The sequence below is a fragment of the Nothoprocta perdicaria genome, unplaced genomic scaffold (genome assembly GCF_003342845.1).
Source record: "Nothoprocta perdicaria isolate Ctin4 unplaced genomic scaffold, notPer1 scaffold_213, whole genome shotgun sequence".
NCBI classification, from domain to species: Eukaryota; Metazoa; Chordata; class Aves; order Tinamiformes; family Tinamidae; genus Nothoprocta; species Nothoprocta perdicaria.
Window position 1 is genome coordinate 99040 of NW_020455350.1, and position 22423 is coordinate 121462.

Below are 22423 nucleotides of genomic sequence, written 5' to 3' on the forward strand. Positions count from 1 at the left end.
ACGGCTTCTTTTCTCTCTAGAGTTCAGAAATTCTGGACATTTACAGACCCGATTTTGCATTTAAACATACCTTTTATTACAATTTCTACATAATTAAAAAAAAAAAAAGAAAAGCTAGCAATGACAGCTAAAGAGCCAGTAGAATTCGCCATAGCAATTTAAGTTGTCATACAAGAAACTCATACGCTTTTGTCCACAGATTACATTGAAAGTGGAATGGAATAAGAAATTGGTCATTGAATTATAACATTAGAATCACACTCTCTCAGTTCAGTATATGACATTAGGATGATCAAATAATACCAAGGAAGAACCTCAAATTAGGCTCTAAATCTCACTTTTAGAAATTTTATCTCCAAAAATATTTCTAAAGTATTTCATCATATTAGACCCTAAAACTAGGTCAGAATTAGCAAATTCTTGCACTGTCATCAACTGATTTATTTTTCCCCTGCAAGCCCTATGCACTTAAAGCTTATGATAAATCTAGAGATAGTTAAAAAAAAAGATTAATATGTTTCTTGACACAATATGACCATCAGGAAAAAAAAACAGAAATAAAGCAGCAAGTTTTGAGCGTTTGCTGTTTCTTGGTGAAAGAATCTATGAAGTTAAGACCTTTACTGAATACTTTTCCTCAAATCTTAGAGGAAACCAAGTTTCATGTTTCTATTCGCCGTGAAACAGCTGCATTCTTGACAAATTATTCATTATTATTTGTTCTCCTCTGGTCACAATAAAATAGAAATTATACATTTATGCAGAGACAAGGCAATCTCCCAAACAAGCATCTTCAATATGAATATTAGTAATTAGCACGATCTACAGTTTGCAGTGCATACATTTCCAAAATAATATTAAAAAATGCTCCTAGGGAAGAGTTCTTTTTCTAGCCTAGTGATATGAAACCAGCAGTTAGGTAGCAATACACAGAACTGTTAATGAAGTGTATTCTTTCTGAGCATCTTAAATATCTATTTTTCCTGCGTAAACTAATTCTCATCATGCAAGACAGTGTTCAATTATAAATTCATATAACTTTTTTCATACCTTAATTATATCTCATGGGGTTTTGCAACTGGCTTTGACTCTGTAAATAAATGAAAAGTCACTTTTAAAAGAAAGTATTTCAGCAGAAACCAGTTTGAGGAAGTTTCTCTTTTGGGAAATAAAGAAGCTACTTAAATATCTTAAGACAAGAATCTTACTCATTAAATGCTAAATAAAGATGCTAACAGTGTTGAGGCCTTCATGAACTTTAAGTTCAAAAACAGTGGCTTTAAAATAATATAATAAAGGCAAGGTAGGTTAGGATCCATGCAATTTTATTTTAATAATTAGACAAATACAGGAAAAATTGCAATAATCTATCAAAACTTTATCTTATCAAGAACCGGAAAAGTATTTAAAAAACATTCACATTCAATTCAGATTATGTACAAACCAGTGTTTGTAAAAAAAAGAAAACAGCAAATGCTTTGAGTGTAAAGGAATACCATTCTAATTCACATTTCAGCTTTCTCAATGACCAAATTACCATTGAGATGCAGCCGCAGTGCAGACATGTTCCACAGTCTCTATCAGTCTTGTTTCAATAGCAACACTGCCAGGAGTAATAGCTTTTTTTTTTTTTTTTTTTTTTTTTTTAAATAATGCATTTGGGTAAGTTTCTTCATACAGTACCGTCCACCTAAAATGAACTTCCGAGTAGTTATTTCTTCATGGCAGTAATGGCAGAACAGTTCTCCCCTGCAGACGCAGAATCCATACTCTGTACATCCAAGAAATACCCAGCATTTGCTTTGCACATCTAGGAAATCACTCATTTTTAGTGGAACACAGCCCTTGAATATTTGGCTTAAAGGAGTCAAGATCTGCCCAGCCAGAATGTGCTACAGTAAACAAGTACACACCTGCAAGGTACAAGAATTTGAGTGCTACCTTAAGAGCCATGCATAGCTATGACAGCATCATACACCTTTGTAAAAAGCAAACAAACAAACAAACAAACCCAGCTTTTGGGAATGTTTTGGGTTATTTTTTCTCTGGATTAAGTAACTCTCCAATGAAAAAAGTCGTCACAGGAAGAGACTAATCGTTAAGGCAAGCTGGAAGGGGAGAGTAAGCTGTCAAGATGCTCAGTTTCAAAACAAAGCTATTGAAATAAATAGTTGGTCTGTTTGGGGCACTTAAGAGATGACTCCAGCTACCAGAGCTGCACAACAATTCTTTCAGAGCTACAGGCCAATATACTGATGCATTAACAACAACACTGCAGACGACATAACAGAATTCTTTCTGTTATCCCAAGCTAGCCAAGTTGAAATGGTTCAAGAGCTATAATCCAACTGGTGTTTTAAGACAAAAGAGCAAGAAAAAAAGGGCTCCCACCTTCATACTTACATAACAACAATTCAAATTCAAGAAAAAAAAAAAATCAAAACCCCACAACAACCCAAACCATTTTTAACTGAGTTTTCCGTATCTGAGTCCTGCAATAGCCTTTACCTGCAAGATCTCATTTGGACCAACCAACCATGCCTCTCCGTAAGTGAGCAAATCTAGAACATTTGCCTCGGTTTTGCATATCCTGGTTTCTGAAGGTATAATCAGGACCTGGGTTCAGACAGCATACTTTAACATACATTGGGCTAGACTTGAAACAGCTTTCCCTTTTCCTATTTCTTCATTTTGAGATTCAAATACTGAAACCTGAACAACAGTTTCTGTGATTTCGTAGTCTCCAGCGCTGTAAGTCCACACTAACTTGGAAATCAAAACTCCGGGAGAGCAGAAAACAACTTCAGAGAGCGGAAGACTGACAATTTAGTGTTCAAAGACTCTGAGCTCTTGCTCAGGCTGTACATCTAACATCCATTCAAGTACGTGGAAAGGCTTTTCCATATTTTATGTATTCTAAAGCAACTTCTATTGGAGTCATTGCTTCTGTGGTAAAAAATTAAATCAAACCCACAGGCAATAATGATGACTGTTGCATTTCACTAACAACTCGGCTGACACCTGGCTCAGATATGCAAACAGATCCTAGCAGTACCAACTCTTAGCAAACCTGTTCCAAACACCAAAACAACAGTTAGCATGTCCAACAAAACACACATAGAACTTTTCATAGGTATAATGCTTGTGAAAAGAATAAGTTACAATAGTATGAAAAACAACTCAAGTCATGTATAAAAAAGCCTGTTTTAAGGCAGGCAAAACATGGAACAGTGAATGAAGCTTGAAAAGAGAAGGAAGTTTGACCTGAAAAGTCAGCGTGAGCAACTGGGATATGATTACTTTATTAATGCTATCCACAATGAATTATCATACAAATGAGATGAATAAAGTACTTTAGAGGAGACAAAACAGTGTATCTTATTTTTTACGCAGGTGGAGGTGCTAACATAGAGTCAGCACATCATACTGGACAATACAGAGGTGTTTCCAAGGACAACCAAAGAAAAGGTTTTGGTTTTAAAGCGAATTTAAACATCGCACCCTTTATTCCATAACTTGGGCAAATATTTGAAAGCATCTGTGAGATCTCAGTCCTTCAAATCCGGAGGCACTGAAACAAAGCCCCAGGGAAAGAGCAAAGGGAGTTTGCTTCAGGATTCTGACAGTTGTTCTGTCTGGCAAGAACTCCAGTATCTGGATGCAGGTAAAACGGAATGCCTGTCAGGAGGATCCACTTCCTGTGCTTTGTTCAGAAAAAACAGACAAACAAAAACGGACTTGTGCAGACTAAAACAAACTACAACAAAACAAACTTCATCTCATGTAAGTCTCACTTCCAAGCCATTATTCATAAACAAGCTCTTTCAAATAAAGAACAAAACAGAGGTTACAGTTTTAAGGTAAGAAGCAATTCTTTTTTTCTTGCAGGAAGATCAAAAACCCGTAGCTTCTTCTCAGTGATTTTGAGTCATCGTTCATTTCTCCAGTCTTCTGTTCCTCACACGAGATAGAATTAAAGAGGGCCACAGATTTTATTCCTTGGTAACAATAAGTCATGTCTCATCTAACTTACGAATTCTCACCAATAAAGTTACTGCATGAAAAATAAATCCCTGCCCAACCTGAGATGTTAGAAGGTTGGGTGATCAAGACTTCAGACTGAGGCAATGGTCAAGTCAAGAGAACTTGAGAAAGAGCATTCCCACATTTTAAATTGTTGTAGACTAGATCCCTTCAGCTATGTTTTGGAAGAGAAGCTTTTGAAAGAAACATTAGAAGTGCTACAAATAGCACTTTAGCCTGTACATCTAGCAGGCTGAACTCCAGCAGGAACTGCTAGGGATGTCTGCTTCTAAGATGATCAATAAAACGAACTTAAACTATATACAGTGCAGACTGTGTTGTTAGTGGCTGTTCTCAAATGCAGGGTTCGAACTGTGTGCTAGCAAAATGCTTTGCAAAAGCACAAAGAGTAAGTCCTGAAATTGCCTTTGAATGCAGTTCTGTAACCTTTCAGAATCAAAGATCCAAATTAGGACCTCATGATCCTCTTATGCCAAACGATTCAAACCAAGTCTTAAGTAGCTACATAAACTGGAGCAGCTCTACAGAAGGTGCACTCCACACGTGAGAATGCAAGGTATTAAAACTGAGAAAAGACTCTAGTTCCAGTGCGAAAAAAAAAAAAAGCTTTTTAAGTTACTAAACCAAGCACATTTAGGCACAGAGGCTATGCAGTGGTGGAGCACCCTTTCAGAATGACAGATTCTCCCTTCTGTTGATTTGCTATAATGCAAAATCCTTTCTCTCATGACCCAAAGCGGAATCAGGACTCAGCGGTCAAAAATCACTGAAGGACTTAAATTGGGTTCCGTCTCTTCAAATGGTTTGCAGCCAACTTCCATTTGATTTATCAGCTTCCTCTGTTAATGTCAAGGAAGTCCCGAGCACCCTTAATGCTGTGGAAAATAACCAACCTGTGGTGAGAGAGAGAGCATGTTGCTGGTGGAAACATCTGCAATTTTCTAACACACGGTCCTTACCAGAGTCAGGTTTATCAGAGGGCTTCTGACTGCACTCGGTTTAGACCATCAAGAAGAAACCACATTCACACAGGGGGAAAACAAAAATCACATGGTGCCCAGTGCAGCAGCTGTCTCAAGAAAAATGGGAGGAAGTTGTAATGATTCAGGCTTGGAATCTTGAGTATTAAACTTCAGTTTCTCTTGTGGAGAGAGGGAAAAACATTTTTCCTCCTCCCACATTTGCTACAAATACAAACATCCGTAGAATACCAGCATCACGTGTGCTAGATATAAAACTGATGGAATGCTAGCTGGTCCATAAAGGGCTGCACCAAGTTATCTGTGGCAAAGTAAAAAACTAGCCCAAAAGTTATGGAGATTGGAAGAGCTGGTAAGGCCTTCTTAAAGATGGCAAGAAGCAGAAGTGTAAGGCACAGACCCTGAAGGAAGGGAAAAAAAAGACAGGCAAAAATTAGGGAACTCTGATGATCAAAAGATTACGTACACATAAACACTAATGGAATGGCTTGTACAACATTTTTCTTCTCTGTTTGGAACTAACTGTTGCTTATTAACAACATCCCGTTCAAAAAAAAGCAAAACGTACTTATGCTAAAAATTGCACACCAATATAGAGCACTTGCATGCCTCCCTAAACTAAAGGAATAAGTGATGGACATACAGACAGTAAAAAAATCACAGTTGAAGCCCTCATCTGTTTGCAGTCAGGCCACCAAAGAAACAAATCCCAAAGGAAAAAAAATAGCAGTTATGACTATTGTGACTATTATCATATTATACTCACAATTAATATGGCTACAAAACAGGCTAAAGTTGTGTTCCAGTCCCCGCTTGCTGTTGCAGAGGCTTTGCCAACCAATACGCTGTAGAAAATGAAGTCTCCTAAACCAAGCTTTACTCCTCCTGCAAGATGAGTATATAGCAGCATTAAACATCAGTCTACTAATATAATGACTGTAACAGTCATTATGAGAGAAGGAGACAGACTTGAAGTACCAAAACAACATGCTAAACATATTTTGTACTTTGATAAATAGTTGCACTCTTGCATCAATTGATAAACATTTATAAGGTAAGGTAGCTGAGAAAATTATACTACTCAGCTAATTCATCCTATAAATTTGAATTTTTCTATACTCCTGTCCACAAACTCAGAAATTTCTACTGCAACTCTTAAGGATTTGTTTCTACTTCTAGTTCTCACGTCACAGTAGGATATGGAAGTAAAATTTCTTTAAGTTGGTCAAAGGGGAGGAGGAAACAAATCAGAATTGCTGCCTTTAGTTTACTGCCAATGTAAAATCCTATGTGCATCAAAATACTGCACTGTCCTCCCAAATTTCCTGCAGAATTCCAATTACAATAGTCCTAAAAAGCACTTGTGTAATTAAGCATATTACAGAGCCAAAAACATATTTAGTCTAAGATCCTTGTAAAACTCATGAGTTACTATTATATTTTAATAGTAATTAGCAACAGCTTTGTGAGCAGAATATTCATTTTCTTCTGCATTAATAATAACAACAGGATCGATTTCCTGAATATCAGTTGGGTTTCTGGGCTTTTAAGAGACATTAAGTCAGAGAGGTTTGCAGCAACTTAATTTGTAGTTAGCTTAGTGATATTGAACTTGTGAGTCTGTACATCCAATGAAAAACTGGGCCATGCTCACTATGGCAGGAATACCAGGAGATACCCAAAAGCAGCTCCATGTACTTCTGTAGAAGCCTGGAGATACTGATCAAGATACTGAGCAAGAAGAGCTCTTCAGCTTGCTACTGCTCCCCCCACACCTTATTTACTACCTTCACATACACCAGTCTTTCAGACCGAGTACTCCATACTCACGTTCTTCAGGGTCTTCACTTGTTTGAGAGTTACTGGGTAGAGTCTGAACAGCAGCACGTGATTCAGGTGTCGATTCAATGGGGCCTATTCTACTGTCCCTTTGTTGCTGCCATTCCTGACTAAAGCCACCATCATCTGCTTCAGCACTGTCATTCTGAGGCTGGCTTCCTGGAGCCCAAAGGAAGAAAGTAATTTAAAATCCACTGCAAAAATATCAGCACACACCATTAAGAAGATTCTCACTTGTGACTTTTAATATTTTTTAACATTCATAGGAATAATCATGTACTCTGTAGTTACTACATATCTAGATGGTGTGCTCAAGCTCTAGTGTTCTGCAGTACATTGCACAGAGTAGAAGCTCTGTGGCAGCCCCATTTCTAAATAACAATTTAGGGAATTAATTCACACTTAACACTGCATTAGTTTCTCTACTTAGGAAAACGTGGGAATCAGATCTCACAGAAAAGCACCATTACTGGGTAGTTTTATGATATAAACCAAAGATGAAAATCTGATGGCTTACTTTTCCAATAAAATAGAAAAGTGTATTGAAAGTTGCATATTACAGCATATACATATTCATTATTCTTAATAAAGATTCTGCTCTTTCATCCTTCTAGAGCAACCAGCCTATCTAAAAAGTAGGGGAAAAACAAACACACACACAAACATCTCCAAAAACATACCTGCCAATAAAATGACAACTCCAAGACCTTTCAAAGAAAAGCTTACCTTGTTTATCGTAAGTGGAGTTTTTGGAAGTTTTCCGCTGGGCTTCTGGATCCTCCTCAGCCATGTTCACTAGCCAAACCATCGTGGCTATTAAAAACAAACAGTCTAGTTAAGTATCTTCAGACATATGCAGTTCTGAGTCAGTGCTGGCATCGATCCACTATTTTTCCATTTTTTGGTGTAACTACCTTCTGTTGCAGGCAGTTCTACTCTCATTATAGTAGTATCTGGAACATTACCAGTGCTAGCTGCAACATGCATATACTAAATTTGATGCTTACAAGTTTTATATTTAGCAGATGTTGAAAAAAATGGCAGCAGCTGGGTTGTAGAGGCCTTAAAGGAGCTACTTTTAAGGCTTACTCTGAAAATCCAAATCAATAATTTCTTTTCTTGTTCCCCACTAAAAGGGGACCAGCAGTGCTTGACCCCCAGCAGTGTAATGCTTTATAGCTAGCCTGCAGTGAGGCTCATAGTTGGATGTGTTACCCTCACAATTCTAACTAGTAAAATGGAAACTAAATCAGTGTCCAATAACAACATAAAACTATTAGCAGTATCAATTAAGTATTACAACAATGATTAAAATTATCTGCTGATTGATACAGAAGATATAACAGCAATTTGCATTCAGTAGATTATTTTTAGCAACTTTAGGGAGAAGTTGCTAAAACTTGTTAAACAAAGTGCTTGCTAAAACAACAACAACAACACAATCACACATCTTGCAGAAAATCATGTGGCAAATGCATCTTTTCCTGGCAATTTTCCCCTATTCCCTTTAATAATACACAGATTATTTAAGCATCACAAGTAGATAAATATTTTCTAAACAGAAGTATTCCCTTTGAACATGTTTGACATACAGCCTAATTACATACAACTTTGGCTAAAATAAGTTTTGTTATCATTTTTCCTGTTTCTACTTAATAAGAACAGAATGTGCTGATTTTTATCTTTTAAGATATTAGCCAGAAGACATTCTATGTTTTTTGAGTCAACAGCAAAAGGATAATTGAGGCCCAAATGAACACAGCGAGTTCCAGCTGTGAGAACATATCTAAAATGAAGGAAATATGAGAAAACTCCTCCTCTTTAGCTGATTGTAAACTTAAAACGCTTAACAAAATATACTTACAGGAGTAAATAAGTGCTGGGAAGAGAGTTTCATTTCTCTCTTGAGCTGTTTCAACTAGCATACGAAGAGGACCTTTAGGACAGAGTACAGCAACCAAATCTGGAAGGGAGAGCAAACAACACTTGCATCACTGTAGACATGCTTTAAGAAGGTTTGTATATGATGCATCTTGCAGAGATTGGTAAAAGGATATGTGTGTCAAAATGCTGCCTGTGTATACATTGAGAGAGCCACTGGCCAGACAGTCACAGGTGAGCATCCCACAGGAAGTTAAAACTTCTCCTTAGTCTGACTTTTGGACCAAATGTAGTCTACGTAGATCTTTGCCAACTACTCACAGTATCTGGGCTGGGGAACAGATCTCTGCTGCTCTTCACGCCCTTCCCTGCCTCTTTCCACCTCTTCCTCATGTGCCATGTGCATGAACACATAAGCACTAGCAACACCAGAACATGTCCCTAGTCTTAGGGCTTGCACATCTGCGATGCACGGAAGACCAGCTAGACCATCTTCACCACAAAAAAAAATTGAAGATGATAAATTGATTTCTTTGGTTCCATTTTTATCTCCCAGTTGTGTTGAATATTTTTTTGAAGAGTCTACATTTCCCCTACACAGTAAATAGTTTAATTGCTAACTCTGAAACATAGCATGCACACTAGACATTTAGTTTGATGCTCCATTACATGTGTGATTAAAATGATTCCTCAAGAGCTTGCATGAGCTCAGCAAGCCCTCAGCACTTTTTTTTCAGCCAGCACACACATTTGCAGGTCACAAAAACCAAAACCAGTAAAGAACATTTTTGTACATGCAAAGGTGTGGGACTAGCAGAAGACAACACACAACCCTCCCTCACAGATGAGTGGAGGGCTGGAAGAGGGAATCCTTAGTGTGGGACCACTGAATTTGTCGTACCTCCCTTTATTCAAAGCAATAAAGTTATGGTCTTGGAATATGATCTCAAAAGGTAGTTTTAGGGCAGTCATGGAACAAAGACAGAATGCTTGGTAATGAGATTTGTTTTGGTTATTAAATGGGTGGTAATAGAGTGGGGTGGCTGTTCTAATGTGCCTTTTGATCCATGAGCACACGACAGACATTTTTGCCTCCCTCCAAAGAAAAAGAATACTAAACATTGGTGTACTGCAGCTAATGAAATCTTATTAACCCAGCATTCCTAGAAAATGAAGAATCTTCATCTTTACCATCACAAGTGGCTTTCAGAGTACACAATCATTAGACTCAAATGCTTCTGAATAAATTTAAGTTATGACAATGTCTTCAAGAATATATTTGGCTGTAATGTTTTAAATTATGTCTAAATACTTGAATTTTAACCTTGTCTTGAAACTAAGTCCCTTGGTTACAGAGTTACTTGGGTTACAGAGTGACTTCTTACCAAGTATCCAGTGTCCTCTAAAGTTTTATGATAAAACTTCACTTACAGATATTTTATCTGTTAACATTCACAGAAAGCAAAATACACAATTTAAAAAAAAAAAAGGAAACAGATCACATGACTATCTTTAATGTGTAAAATGATTTTGAGCACTGAAAACTGCCTTAAGTTCTTCCTTGATTCTTCTCCAGTGTCTTATAAGTCATGGATCAGGATAATGCTTCTATGTCCTTAAGACACAGGGTGATTCTGTGTGACTGAGCAGATCTATGACATGAATCTGTAAGAGAGGTGACAAATTCCTAAATTCCCACCATAATTTCTAGTACTGTGTCTCATCCTAGACCTTACCATACACTGAAATGACAGCCAGGATAAGCCACGCAGTCCATTCGGGAAGGTACTTGATGAACACTAAGGCCATGAGAGCGCTTATCATGATGAGATAGGCTTGCTGGAGCCGAAGCGGACCTTTCCAGTGGATACAAATCATCCCCACCACACCAAAGTTCCAGATCATGAGTGCCAGTGTGATGTAGTCCATGGCAACATTGTAAGTCTTAAAAACCTCACTAAAAATATGGAAAAGAATAAAGAGGATTGTATTAGCTTAAAAGAATGGAAACAAAGCTACAGATGTGAGCTTCAGTTTTGGTTTTGCTTTTTTAATTAAATCTTCCCACTCAGAGTATGAATTGTGAACTACTCTTTGTAAAAGGCGTATTTTAACAGTGTTTTCTTCAGAGAAAAAATAAGATTCAAAAGCTAATTCTAAAAAATATTAAATACATGAAATATGACATACTAACACATTAATGCACTTACCCCAGGTAGATGAATGAGAAAAAGAAAAGCAGCAAAAGAGAAGAAATGATAAGCCAGCCATGGATCACCTGGAAAAGATATCAATACAGACAGTTTTTAGATTTCATATTTTAAATGTAATATTATGTAAAAGTGTTTTAAAGTTATTCTGCCTTTTGATTAAAGCAGGAAAATGACATTTTCATCTCTTTGGTTGTTACTCTGACACAGTAATTCACAGATAGTCATTTAATTGTTGTGTCTTAATTTACTTATTTTCTCTGAATTGTGGGGTTTTTTTTCAATTAAGATGTAATAAAACAAACAACTTTTTTTGTATTTCTAAGCCCACTCTGATCTTACTGGTTTCATAACACAGCAGAAGTACTCAGTAGTAACAGAGATTGAAAACACGGTTCATTTTGTGCAACTGAAAAATCTGCAATTAAAAACCTAAAACTGAAAACCAAAGGAGCATTAAACACCAAAAACAAAGACAAACCTTCAGTGTTTATTCCATGGAGTTCAGAATTAGTATTTCACTGACGAATTACTATAAAGCGATTTATTTTTATCATGAATTTCTACTTTCTCTACAGAATCATCTCTATATATCATCATTAAACTGTAGAAGACAGCAGATATCTCTGCCCAACAATTTAAAAAAACGAAATTTCAAGGTTGTACTCTAAGGGGGAATGCATTGATTTAAGCTTTGGAAAGATGTGACCTCAGACCTTGCACTGAAGAGAGAACACTATGACTGTCCAAGATTAAAAATAAAACAATCAAATAGACTTGTAACTTGGGCAATTTTTCAATTGAAAATGAAAAAATTGTTTGCCAAATTCACAGATATGCAAAAGAAAATATAAAAACAGACATAATATTACAAGCAGATAAACAATCAGAAGTGATCATTTTGAAATTCAAACAGATTCTAAAAAAAAAACTGAATCTTTCGATCTGGTATGTATAAGTGTATATAAGTATACTTTAAGCAATTTATTTTCCACTCAGCCTCTGAGATTATTTTATGGCTTTTTTTTTGTTTTTTTTCTTAAGAAATTTGTCTTTTGTTTCTGGTTACATGAAGGATGTGCATTAGAATCTTTTTTATGTTATAGATTTAAAAAACATTCATTTTGCAGAGACTAATTTGAAAATAAAACCCATGTGCACCGACTAGAATAACCACATGTACATGAAGCAACATGGACTTCCAGCAAATTAAGATTTTTAGTTTACTTTCTATTAAGAGTATTTTAATAAGTGCTTTAAAAGTTCTCAGTAATTTTTTAAACATTAATTCTCATCCTCCAGGTTATGTTTCATAACATGTCCCAAATTTTAAGAGAAAGCAAAGAAAGTTGTATCACTTCTTTAAATATGACTTCTATTTGTAGCATAAGCTCTTAAGGTAGCTTGCAATCCAAGCAAATAGACTAGCACGTCCCACAGGTGAATGCTGCTGCTCTGTGCCAGTGAACAGTAGAAAACGAGCAGTGTCAAACACCAAGCCTTAGTCCAGCAAATGTTTACACACACTGTTGTCAAAAGTACTAATGGAGGCAACCGTTTATATTGTACATTTCATGCACAGATATTTGCTTTCCCATTATGTATCTCATTTGCTATCACAGTTTTCAAAGCACTCTTTTCATACAAGTGATATTTCACATAAGTGCTGGCTATCATTTTTCTAAGTGTGTCATGACAGTGTATCACTTGTTGATTTTAGATTATTAAGATTTATTATTATTATTATTATTATATAGATCAAGGCAGAAATCACTGCCCTAGGGATCCTGCAGCTACCCAGGAAAGAGCATTCAACCACAGTTAACCCATTTTCCTCTCTTGAAAGCAAAACAAAGTGGAACAAAGCTTTGTGTCAGCACATAGATCCCAAAGACAGAGTCACAACTATGAAACAGGTGCAGGGGTCCAACTGCACCCTGGTAAGTTCTGTTACGTGAAGCCTTGTTAAATGGGTCAACTAAGACCAAATGATAACTAAGAATTTTCATGAGCAGCTCTCGGACAGTTGACGTGGCAATTAATCACTATGCCATGCCTGGACTTGCCTAGGTTGCATCATTAGGTGCTTGAAGGCTTTCACAGAACAGCCTCCTCAGCCCTGTGTTTGTTCTAAGGACATGGGCTGATGCGCAGGGCCTCGCACGCAGCAGTTTCTGGACACTGCTCTATGCTGCGTGCAGGATGTGCAGGAGCGGCTCTTCGAAACGTGCACAGCTTTCGAGCTCTGTGACCAGGTCTGTGCTTTGCAGTTCTTAACTGCAGAACAAATTCCCTACGTGGTCCAAGGAATAAGAAGCTTTGTGTTGCTCTAGCCAAGAAAGCAGCTGGCAATGGTGGCACTGGGTCATCATCTCTCCATTCTGGCAGAGAAAGGTGAACCACAGAACTGAAACAGCTCAACTTAGCAGTTCTGCTACTTTTGCTAGCCCATCCCTAGCAACCCTTCATTTTGTTCCATCCTTGATAATCCATACTAACAAATGAAACAAAATCAGTACAACCACTCAAGTCAACTACACGTTTGCTCACCTTATAGCACCTGTACTTGTAAAGCACAACCAAAAGAATGGTCATGACAATGATGACGCTGATCATGATGGCAGCATTGAGAATGGAATTCAGGGCTCTCTGTCCCACTGTCTCTGTCTCTTCTGTGAAAGGAGTGTAGATGCTATAACGAGAAAGAGTCAATTGAAGTGTCACTGTATATTCTGCCAATATTCCTCATGTGTGAGGCCAGGATCAAATGAAAGTTCAGTAATCTTTTAATTAAGAGCTGCAAAAGTGACCATAATTTTCTGCTTAGGCAAAACTCGCAAGGCGACATAGTACGACATCAAGCAAGCTTGAATTAGGAAAACAACTATCATCCTCCCTAAAAACATTTGTTATGTCTACATCCTTAGATTACTGTGGCTTTGAAAACATTATGGCTATTTTCTGCTTTGTGAAGCAAAAAAACCCCACCTTTTTTGATACAATCAGTCATTAGACCATTACTGTAGCTAGGCTTTTATAAGCACTCCATCTAGTGGATTTACAGTGAAAAGTATTCTCATGATTTCAAAAGACAAAAAAAAAATGCAAGAGCTCAACTCTTTTTCTCAAGAGAAATACCATAAGCTGAGGAAAAGAAATACCACAAATAAAATCTCAGGAAATATAATTGTTTGATCAAAAAAAGTTTCAATAAAATACAAACAACTTCTTCACTATCCTTTTACCACATTCTTATGTTATACAAATATTTCAAAGCCAAGCAATACTTTGGATCACCTTGTTTAAATGTTTTTACAGTGGAACATTTAGACTGATCTGCTCTAGCTGTGACAGGCTCAATGTTCTTCCTTTGTCTCCCTTCTCCCCAGCCAGTTTTCAGTGAAACTGCTGCTTTTTGGTAACATTAATATTTTGCCAGAACAACCTCTTTCTATACAGAAAGCAAAGCCTATCAGGAAAAACTCTATACAGCACAAGTGAACCTCAAAAACCTCTTCCTCCTGGTGTTTACATTTCTTTATCAAACATACGCATAAGCAAAACATATCTTGATGTATACGTTACTTCATTTAATTAAGGACTGATTTCTTCCTTTGAAAAAGCTTTGTATTCTAGCAGAGTACAACTGAAATAGCTGTGGCTCAGAATTGAGTTTACTTTATAAATACCACAGAACAGGCTGAAGTGTTAAAATAAAGACTGGGATTCAACCAAACAATAGCAAATAAAGAGATATCATGCAGCCTGGTTGCCAGGCTGATGACAAATGAGAACAGTACCAAAAATACAGGGGCTGGTTTGTAGAAGGAAGAGAACAAAACTATTTTGGGGCTAGTGGAGGAAAAGAGGGAGGCAAGAGGAAGTTCATTGTATGTGAATTAGAATACTGAGATGGAGAGTAAAGAAAACAATCTAAGTGGGTCCATTGAAAAGACAGGGAAAACAAAGTTTGATACATACAGCTGTCCATCCTTGCGCGTATAAAAGCTGACAGACTTGATGGTTGCAACAACGACCACCATGCAAAGTGTGACAGGTACAAACAACATAATCACATGTTTTGCCCCATATTTCAGTGTCAGCTCCTCATCTTCTTCGTCATCCTGATCCACCACTTGCTGAAGGTTATTCTGTGGTTGCCCATTGGTCTCTGACTCTGGGTTGTCATTTCTCCTGCGCTCACTATTATCATGGCGCCGTCTTTCACTGTTGTCATTCTGCAGTGCAAGAAAAGCCCTGTTTCATTAGCAACAATCCACAAACCATAGTCTTGTATATTAAGCTAAGGAAAACCTTGAGAGGAGAACGTGTGAGGTAGTGTTTGCTGTCAGACTCGCCACAGCAAGATCCTAAGCAGTAGTAACTAATGGTGTCGTGTAAATTGTTCAAATAATGGGAGCCATGGGGTTATGTTAGAAGCATTTATATTAAGAACAGCAGCACTTAGAAGCCTCTAATAGCCTCTGCTGCCTTTTCTTTAAACAGTATTTAGAAGTCAAATAAAACAGCTTTTTTCTCCTTGGTCCAAACTACAGCTGGTACACAAGTAAATGGCAGTGGCTAACTCAAAGCTTGCAACAATTAACTTAATTTGCTTCTAGAAAATCATGCCAACTGCAGGAAAGTTTCATGAAAATTACAACTTATCATATTAGATTCATTGTACAGTATGTAGATTAAGACAGAGTTATGCATTCTTCTGTTTCTACATTTTCTTTAGCAGGAAGAATGACATAAAAGTAGTATGTAAACTCAGACAATTCTCTCTCTACAGTGAGATTTGATCTCAAGGTTCTAGCATGATGACCTAAGAGTGTAGGATCTTCCTCTCCTTTCCCACAGGAGCTGAAGATCATCATTGCCACGGTCTTTTGCTAACACTGAAGAAAAATTCTACCACACTTCTCAATAAATCTGGAAAAACCTCCCAAGCTTATAGTTGAAACATATATTTTCAACAGTAGTTTCAAAAGTGTAGTTCAAACTATATATATATAGTTGAAATAGTTTCAACAGTATAGTTCAAACACTAAGACAAATGGAGGCTTCCCATATCCCACTCAGGAGCATTAGTGTAAAGCAGAAATATGAAATGGGATTTCTCCTTTTGAATGATCTTGAGCTAAAACATTTTCCATGGGTAAATGATCTGCACTCTCTGCTTGCTGCCATGAACCTTTTTCCCTGTCCTAAAACCTTTTATTTTGTATGCATCTGTAGAAACACATCAGGAGAGGAAGTTTCTTCTCCCCTGATCTAGACTAGAAAGCAGTAGAACCGTTTTATGTCTTATTCTAAATAAGCCTTCCAATCCAAGAGTTAATTCTCTTTTCTTTAATACCACCATCAAGAGTTCGTCCAAAGTCAGTGTTGTATGGCCATTCCAAGAGCTTATTGCAAAGGAGCTGCCATGCAAAGATGTTTGATTCCTTACAAACTTAATCTTATGACTGCAGAATTGCTTCAGCTACAAATCGCCCAGTCTGAACAAGCATACCAAAGCAGCTGCTATATAACATGAGCTGAAGGAAGGTACCTTCTGTAAGACCTATAAAATATCAATTTTAGTAGAACTGCGCTAGACAGAAGAAAGGGCCTGAAAAAAAAAAAAAAAAAAACCCAATGCATTCCTACTGAAGTATTATTAGATAGGTATATTTGACTTAAACACATAATGTTAAGGTCTCATTATTTGTTCTGAATCGCATTAACAGCATTTTCAAATATAAGCACTAAATTGTAGCTAAGTAACTGTCGGCCATTTTTATAAGTTAATAAAGTAATTTTGGAGATTTGTTACATAGAGCTTTCCCAATCCCACCCTCAGAAAAGATAAAAGGTTAACTACATGCTCAGGAACCCATAGCAGGGTTCTTGAAAGTGCAAAAGTGATTAAGGAGTTCAAGTGCCTGGACTTTGAACTGCAAACACCAACACTGGTAAAACCTTGGCTGAAGCATTACAGTTCCCCTGACTCATGATAGGATAATACAGTAGCAATGCACACGAAATGTTTTCTCTATTTATTTCCTTTAAAAAAAGGATATGCTCAATAGGAATTCAGGAATTGTCTGTCCTCTATGAAGTTTCATTTTTTTCTCCTATCCTCTCAAAAATAAAACTGATTATAAAGGGAAAAAATAAATTGTTTTAATTAAGCAATTAAAGCTGTCAGACAACCATACTCTCAGAATAAAGATTTTGGCCTTAATTTGAATTGCAAGGTGTTTTGTGTAAAGTCCGTCCATACAATTAGAAGTCAAACAGAAACAAGAAAATACAAGCATACAACAAAACACTGTATTTAACTCCCCTGAAAACCTGTCTGCTTTTGAATGTCCTATTGTATAAAGACAGATTACAGCATAATTATAACATTCTTCATTTTGATAGTGAAAATACTCCATTTCTCTCAGCCCATATGAGCACAACAATACATTTATACTTTTAAAGAGCTCGTTTGAGATCTCTGTCGGCAATTTTACACTGGAAAAGATCAGAGCCTTAGAACATATCAGGAGTTAAGCAGACCTAGTATTAGATTTCTGTGTGCCTGCAGAATATATTGCTTTTCCTCTGTTATAGTAGCAGTTCTGGATGAAAGAGTACTTGCATCTACCTTAAGCATGGATATATAAAAACTAAAATCAAAGACTAAACTTAGCAAACATCAACCCAGCCAAAAGAAAAGCCTGAAAAGCACAACTCTGTAAAACCCACAAAACTGAACATAAGGGGAAAATGAAATGGACCAATATTGACCGTTCCACTCTACTTGCTATAAACAAAGATACAACCACAAAATTTCTTTACATATTAAAACTTGGTGTGTGAAAATCAGATCACCATGAAAAGAACTGCTGTGAGTTATTTATTATACACATTATTCCCTCACTCACTGTTAAAGCTAGGAAACAGTCGTCCTTTCAGACTACTGAACGTTAGTGTAGCCAAATGCGCCATGCATGTGCCCCACTGCTTACTAATTAAGAGAACAAAGTGCACTCGTATCCTACCTGATCAGTATTAAAGAGAGCAGAGGCCATGGACTCTTGCTGAAGTGGAAGCAAAGGAACAGACTCTTCACTTTCCTCAGACATAGTTAAAAGTGAAAATTCTGAAGCTAAAAAGTCAGTAACACCTGTTGTAACACCGTAAGCAAACGTAAGTTATGAACTACGCGCTTTCAGGTGAATAAGCAATATCAAAAGCAAATGATAGCTTTCTTTCCTATCAAGAAAATAGTTAATAGCAAACCCAGAGCAATGCCCCTGAACAAACAGATAAAAAAAACTGACAATGTTTGATAAAATATTTTTGTTACTTCTAGGTTTATATATATTAGAAACAGACCCTCTTGCCTGACAGTGGGCACAGATTTTATTAGTTTGCATAAACACTACTTATGTTTAAAGATCATTATAAAGTGACAGATATTAAAGATTGGACTGAACAACTGGGGCATGACTGGAATGAGAGGTGGCAAATTACAGTATTTAGCAGTTTGTCATATTGACTGTTAGCCAACGAAAGACATATTAGATATACTTAAGCAGGAATGTATCTTGGTACATATGTACAAAGTCCAAAAAGGGCATGTACAAAGAAAGAAAGAAATCACTACATTTAAGTACTGAAGCTATACCTGCTGTTATGTTTAAGCATTGAAAAAACAAGCACAAAAACAAGAATACAAAAAAAAAAAAAAAAAAACAAAACCCCACAGGTAGTTATTCTGCACTGTAGTCTTCTTGGAAGTAAGCAGAAACCTCTCCCCCCACTGCTAGGAAGGGGCTTTCTACCATGACAGGGAGCCCATGGCTTATTGCTGAGTGCCGTCTTTTTAATCTGGTAGCATTCAACTAGGGCTGACTTTCCACATCTCCAAGATGAAACTTTCTTTCCCTCTGAAGTGAAAGCACAAAAAATGCAGGGGGAAAGTATCTACTTTTAGCAATAGTTTCTATAATCAGGAAGGTGTTAAATCAGTTTGACTTCTTATTTTTAAAAGACATTTTCAGGTGTTCTGTATTTTTACATAAACACTGAGATCAAGACAAGGGTTTTAAAAAGTTCTTTCTACACTGGTAGATTGCATACAAGAGTCAGGGATGAAAATATCCTTGACTCACTGCCATAAACATGGCTGCAAGTGGCCCGATCTCACAGGAGCATTTATGTGTCACAAGGCAACCTGATAATCACGAGCGCTCGCAGGAACAAGGAACCAGGTGTGACAAATCCAAGACACCACACCCAAGTAGGTCCTACAAACTTGGCCTTTCCAGAACACACATGTAGAGCAAGTGCAGTTCAGATTCACAATTGAGTAAGTATTTCAAAACAATGACTAAGCCAGAAACCGTATAAAGCTTTAGCGTTTGTGGGAGGGTTTCTAGTGTCTTTTTTTCTTCTTCTCTGCAAACCCCTATAGCTCTGAGAACTATTCCAAGGAAAATACGACCATGCTGCTCTTCCTGAACACAGTACTCCTACATAAATAACAGCAAAACCCATGCCTCAAGCTCCACCTAGACTAAAATTAACTCTGTGAACCAAGCAAGCCATGAATTAGGCAAACCACAGCCAGGCTAGATCAAAGGTGCTCAAAAAAAAAAAAAAAAAATCCCCCAACTAATAAATAAATAAAAATAATTTAAAAAAATCTCTCCCCCTTCAAACAGACAAACAAACAGAATCCCAACAACCTGTGAGCTAAAGTCTGCTCTGTGGGTCTCAATCCACATGCTGATTTTTCTACAGGGCACCGGTCAGTTTAGCACCACTTCAAACTGGGAGAGGGCTATCTATGTATAAAAGTGAGGTCAGAACATCAAAATTTATATATATATATATGTATATGTATATGTGTATATATACACATATATACACACATATATATATTCTGCAGTGCTTCTCACCACAATATGGTGGTATTGACAGATTGAGAGAATTACTCCTAACAAATGGACTTCTGTAATTCTGACCTGTATTTTCATTCACATTGATTTTTTCATCCTAACTTAACTATTTACCAGGTAATAAAGCTGTTACGTACTGTGTTGCTGAGGTGGTTATCAGGGAAATTTTCTGTCAGCTGTCCATGCTGGAACTGGGGTAAATGTGCAGATAGTTCTGTCATTGGGGCTGTCCTCAGTAAATCAGTTATTTCTATGTAAAACAGATCTTTCTTCTTGAGATGCTGAAAGGAAAAAAAAAAAAGAGTTAAAAAATGGGATCTTTTATGACCAAGATCCCCATTGCCCCACTCAATTTTTAGGGTTCCTGCAGACTACACACAAATATTCTTCTGTTTTCTCTACTGCAATACCGAGCTGCAACACGTCATCATGAAGATACCACAATAGGGATTTTCCAGGACAAAAATAAAAGTGTCTGGACTTTATCAAATTAGTTCATCAGCAACGGAAATAAGGCAACAAAAAATTAGCCATTCAAAACAGTTCTCCAATCTACCTTACGCAATGAATGAGAAGCACTGCACAAATTGCTCAGTGTGACCTTCTGCTTGTACATTTTTATTTCACCACAGTACAGTTGATACAGATTGTTCATTTTTGGACTGGTGATATGCTCAAGGACAAGCTTCAAGCTTGCTGGGAAGATGATCAAGTTACACCTGATCATTTAAAGTCTGAATATGATTCACATTTAATACTGCAACACGCTAGCAGCTATCGAGAGCTAGATAAAGCAATATTGTAGCTGAGCCTCAAGAACTAACATACATCCCTTTCCCCTCACAGTAGCTATTATATATTAAATGTACATCGTGTCATATACTTGCAGCAGCTTTATACATCTTATGTTGAAAACATGTACAGATGATTTCTGCAACAAAAATGAGCAAAGCAGAAGTTTCTCAGTAAAAAAAAAAAAAGGAAGATAAAAAAGGGGAAGAAGAAGAATACAACTACACAAGTTTTAGAGAAAAAAAAAAAAAAAAAAAAAAGAAACAATACCCCAGCTTGAATAAACCACTGGCTTTCTCGCACACAGCAGCGAACTGCACTAACGGCCACTGGTGCTAAGAGGAGAGTGCCAGCCCAACTCACAGCCCCAGCTGCTCCTGCTCTTACCTTGTGCCAACTCCGGCACTCACCGGTTCCTTCCAACACATTCAGCTTAGGAGGAATCAAATCCAGCAAGAAGACTAGATGTTTTTTGGTTGGTTGGTTGGGTTTTTTTCCTATTGTTTTAATACACTCAGCCAGTATACAGAAGAATCTGGAAGAACTGGTCCAAGAGTACACCCAGACCCTTAGCACAAACCAAGGCCTCTCGCTTTGGTAGCGGCAAGACAGGAAACAGTATCTTATTTACACACACAGCTAAGCCTCTTTTCACACACAAAGATGCATAGAAACTGTTTCTCTACTTACAAATAAATATCTTACAAAATTAGCACACGGCATTTACTAATTTCAGCAGGGAGATGTAACTTACACTAAAGTACCATTAGGATGTAACACTGATTTAGTAAGTCTAGTGGGATCATCCTAACTGTTGGCAAAATGAAAAACATTTGGAGCATTCACCAGGAGAACAGCCCTTTTCCAGGCCTGTAATTAAACTAAAGCACATGCAATCAACATGTAATGAAATGTAAGATTAGATGAAAATAAATAGACATTGCGTTAATTTTAAAGTCTTTGCTCTAAAGCTTTGGTTGGTCTATAAAATATAAACAATGGAGCTATGGAGATAACCTGTCTAAATTTTCAGTGACAAAGCCCTATAAAGAAACGTTTAAGCATTTCTATCCAAACGTACGGTATCAGAACGATGACTTTATTTGTTTTTCGGAAAGCAGCAGGCCAGAATCCTAGTGAAGGACAGGAAGAAAAAGCTCCCCAAGCCCTACAAGCACCAAGTCTTGGTGAAGCAGCAGGATGAGGAGAGGCACCAGGCAGGCAGCCGGATCCTGGGAGCGGCTGGGAAAGCGGAGCACAGGGTGGAGCACCTGCCGCTGGCTCCGCGCCCGGAGGACGGTGTCTAACAGGTTACACACAGCCCTGCCTTAGCACCCAGGGGCTCGGCAAACGCACTCGGCACGTCTTCCAGAAGCATTTTATTTCTATCACACCAGGAATGAACACTCCCAAGTTTGTAACCCAGCCATTCCGAGAACAAAGTCCAGAAACAAACCGTAAATAAACAGAAGCACATTCAACTATCTCTTCTTTTACCTGAATAAAAAAGGGAGCTCAGAAAATATTTTCCTTACCAGCATCAAAATCTCCCAGCAGTAAAAAAGCTTGCCTTCACAAGCTCTTTTTCTCCCCTTTTGCATTTCCCTAACAAGACTGCAAGGGAGTGACGGGGGCAATTTTCGCGTGTTTGTATTCAGCTTTGCGGCCACGCGCAGGAAAGCTGGGTTTTATTTATTTATTTATTTGCAGGTTAAACGTGCGAGGCGGCCCCGCT

At 37.4% G+C, this 22423-nt stretch overlaps 1 protein-coding gene across 6 annotated transcripts in view; it reads right to left on the reverse strand.

The window, feature by feature from the left end:
- Positions 1-1495: 1495 nt before the first annotated feature.
- Positions 1496-22423, reverse strand: part of PSEN1 (presenilin 1) — a 23058-nt gene continuing 2130 nt past the window's right edge. The window contains exons 1-12 of one of the 6 annotated variants that reach the window (XR_003249280.1): positions 22224-22244; positions 20034-20177; positions 14936-15192; positions 13505-13646; positions 10955-11022; positions 10481-10701; positions 8728-8826; positions 7590-7676; positions 6855-7022; positions 5791-5909; positions 5004-5425; positions 1496-4919 (exon numbers count right to left, since the gene is read on the reverse strand). Coding sequence is in view for 5 of the 6 variants with exons in the window: in XM_026038620.1 (XP_025894405.1) it covers positions 5270-5425; positions 5791-5909; positions 6855-7022; positions 7590-7676; positions 8728-8826; positions 10481-10701; positions 10955-11022; positions 13505-13646; positions 14936-15192; positions 17992-18030; positions 20034-20177; positions 22224-22229 (1506 nt within the window). In the remaining variant the exon portion in view is untranslated. Of the gene's footprint in view, positions 5426-5790; positions 5910-6854; positions 7023-7589; positions 7677-8727; positions 8827-10480; positions 10702-10954; positions 11023-13504; positions 13647-14935; positions 15193-17991; positions 18117-20033; positions 20181-22223; positions 22245-22423 lie in introns of those variants that run through there. The other 5 variants (XM_026038620.1, XM_026038616.1, XM_026038617.1 and 2 more) reach the window with 5 other exon arrangements.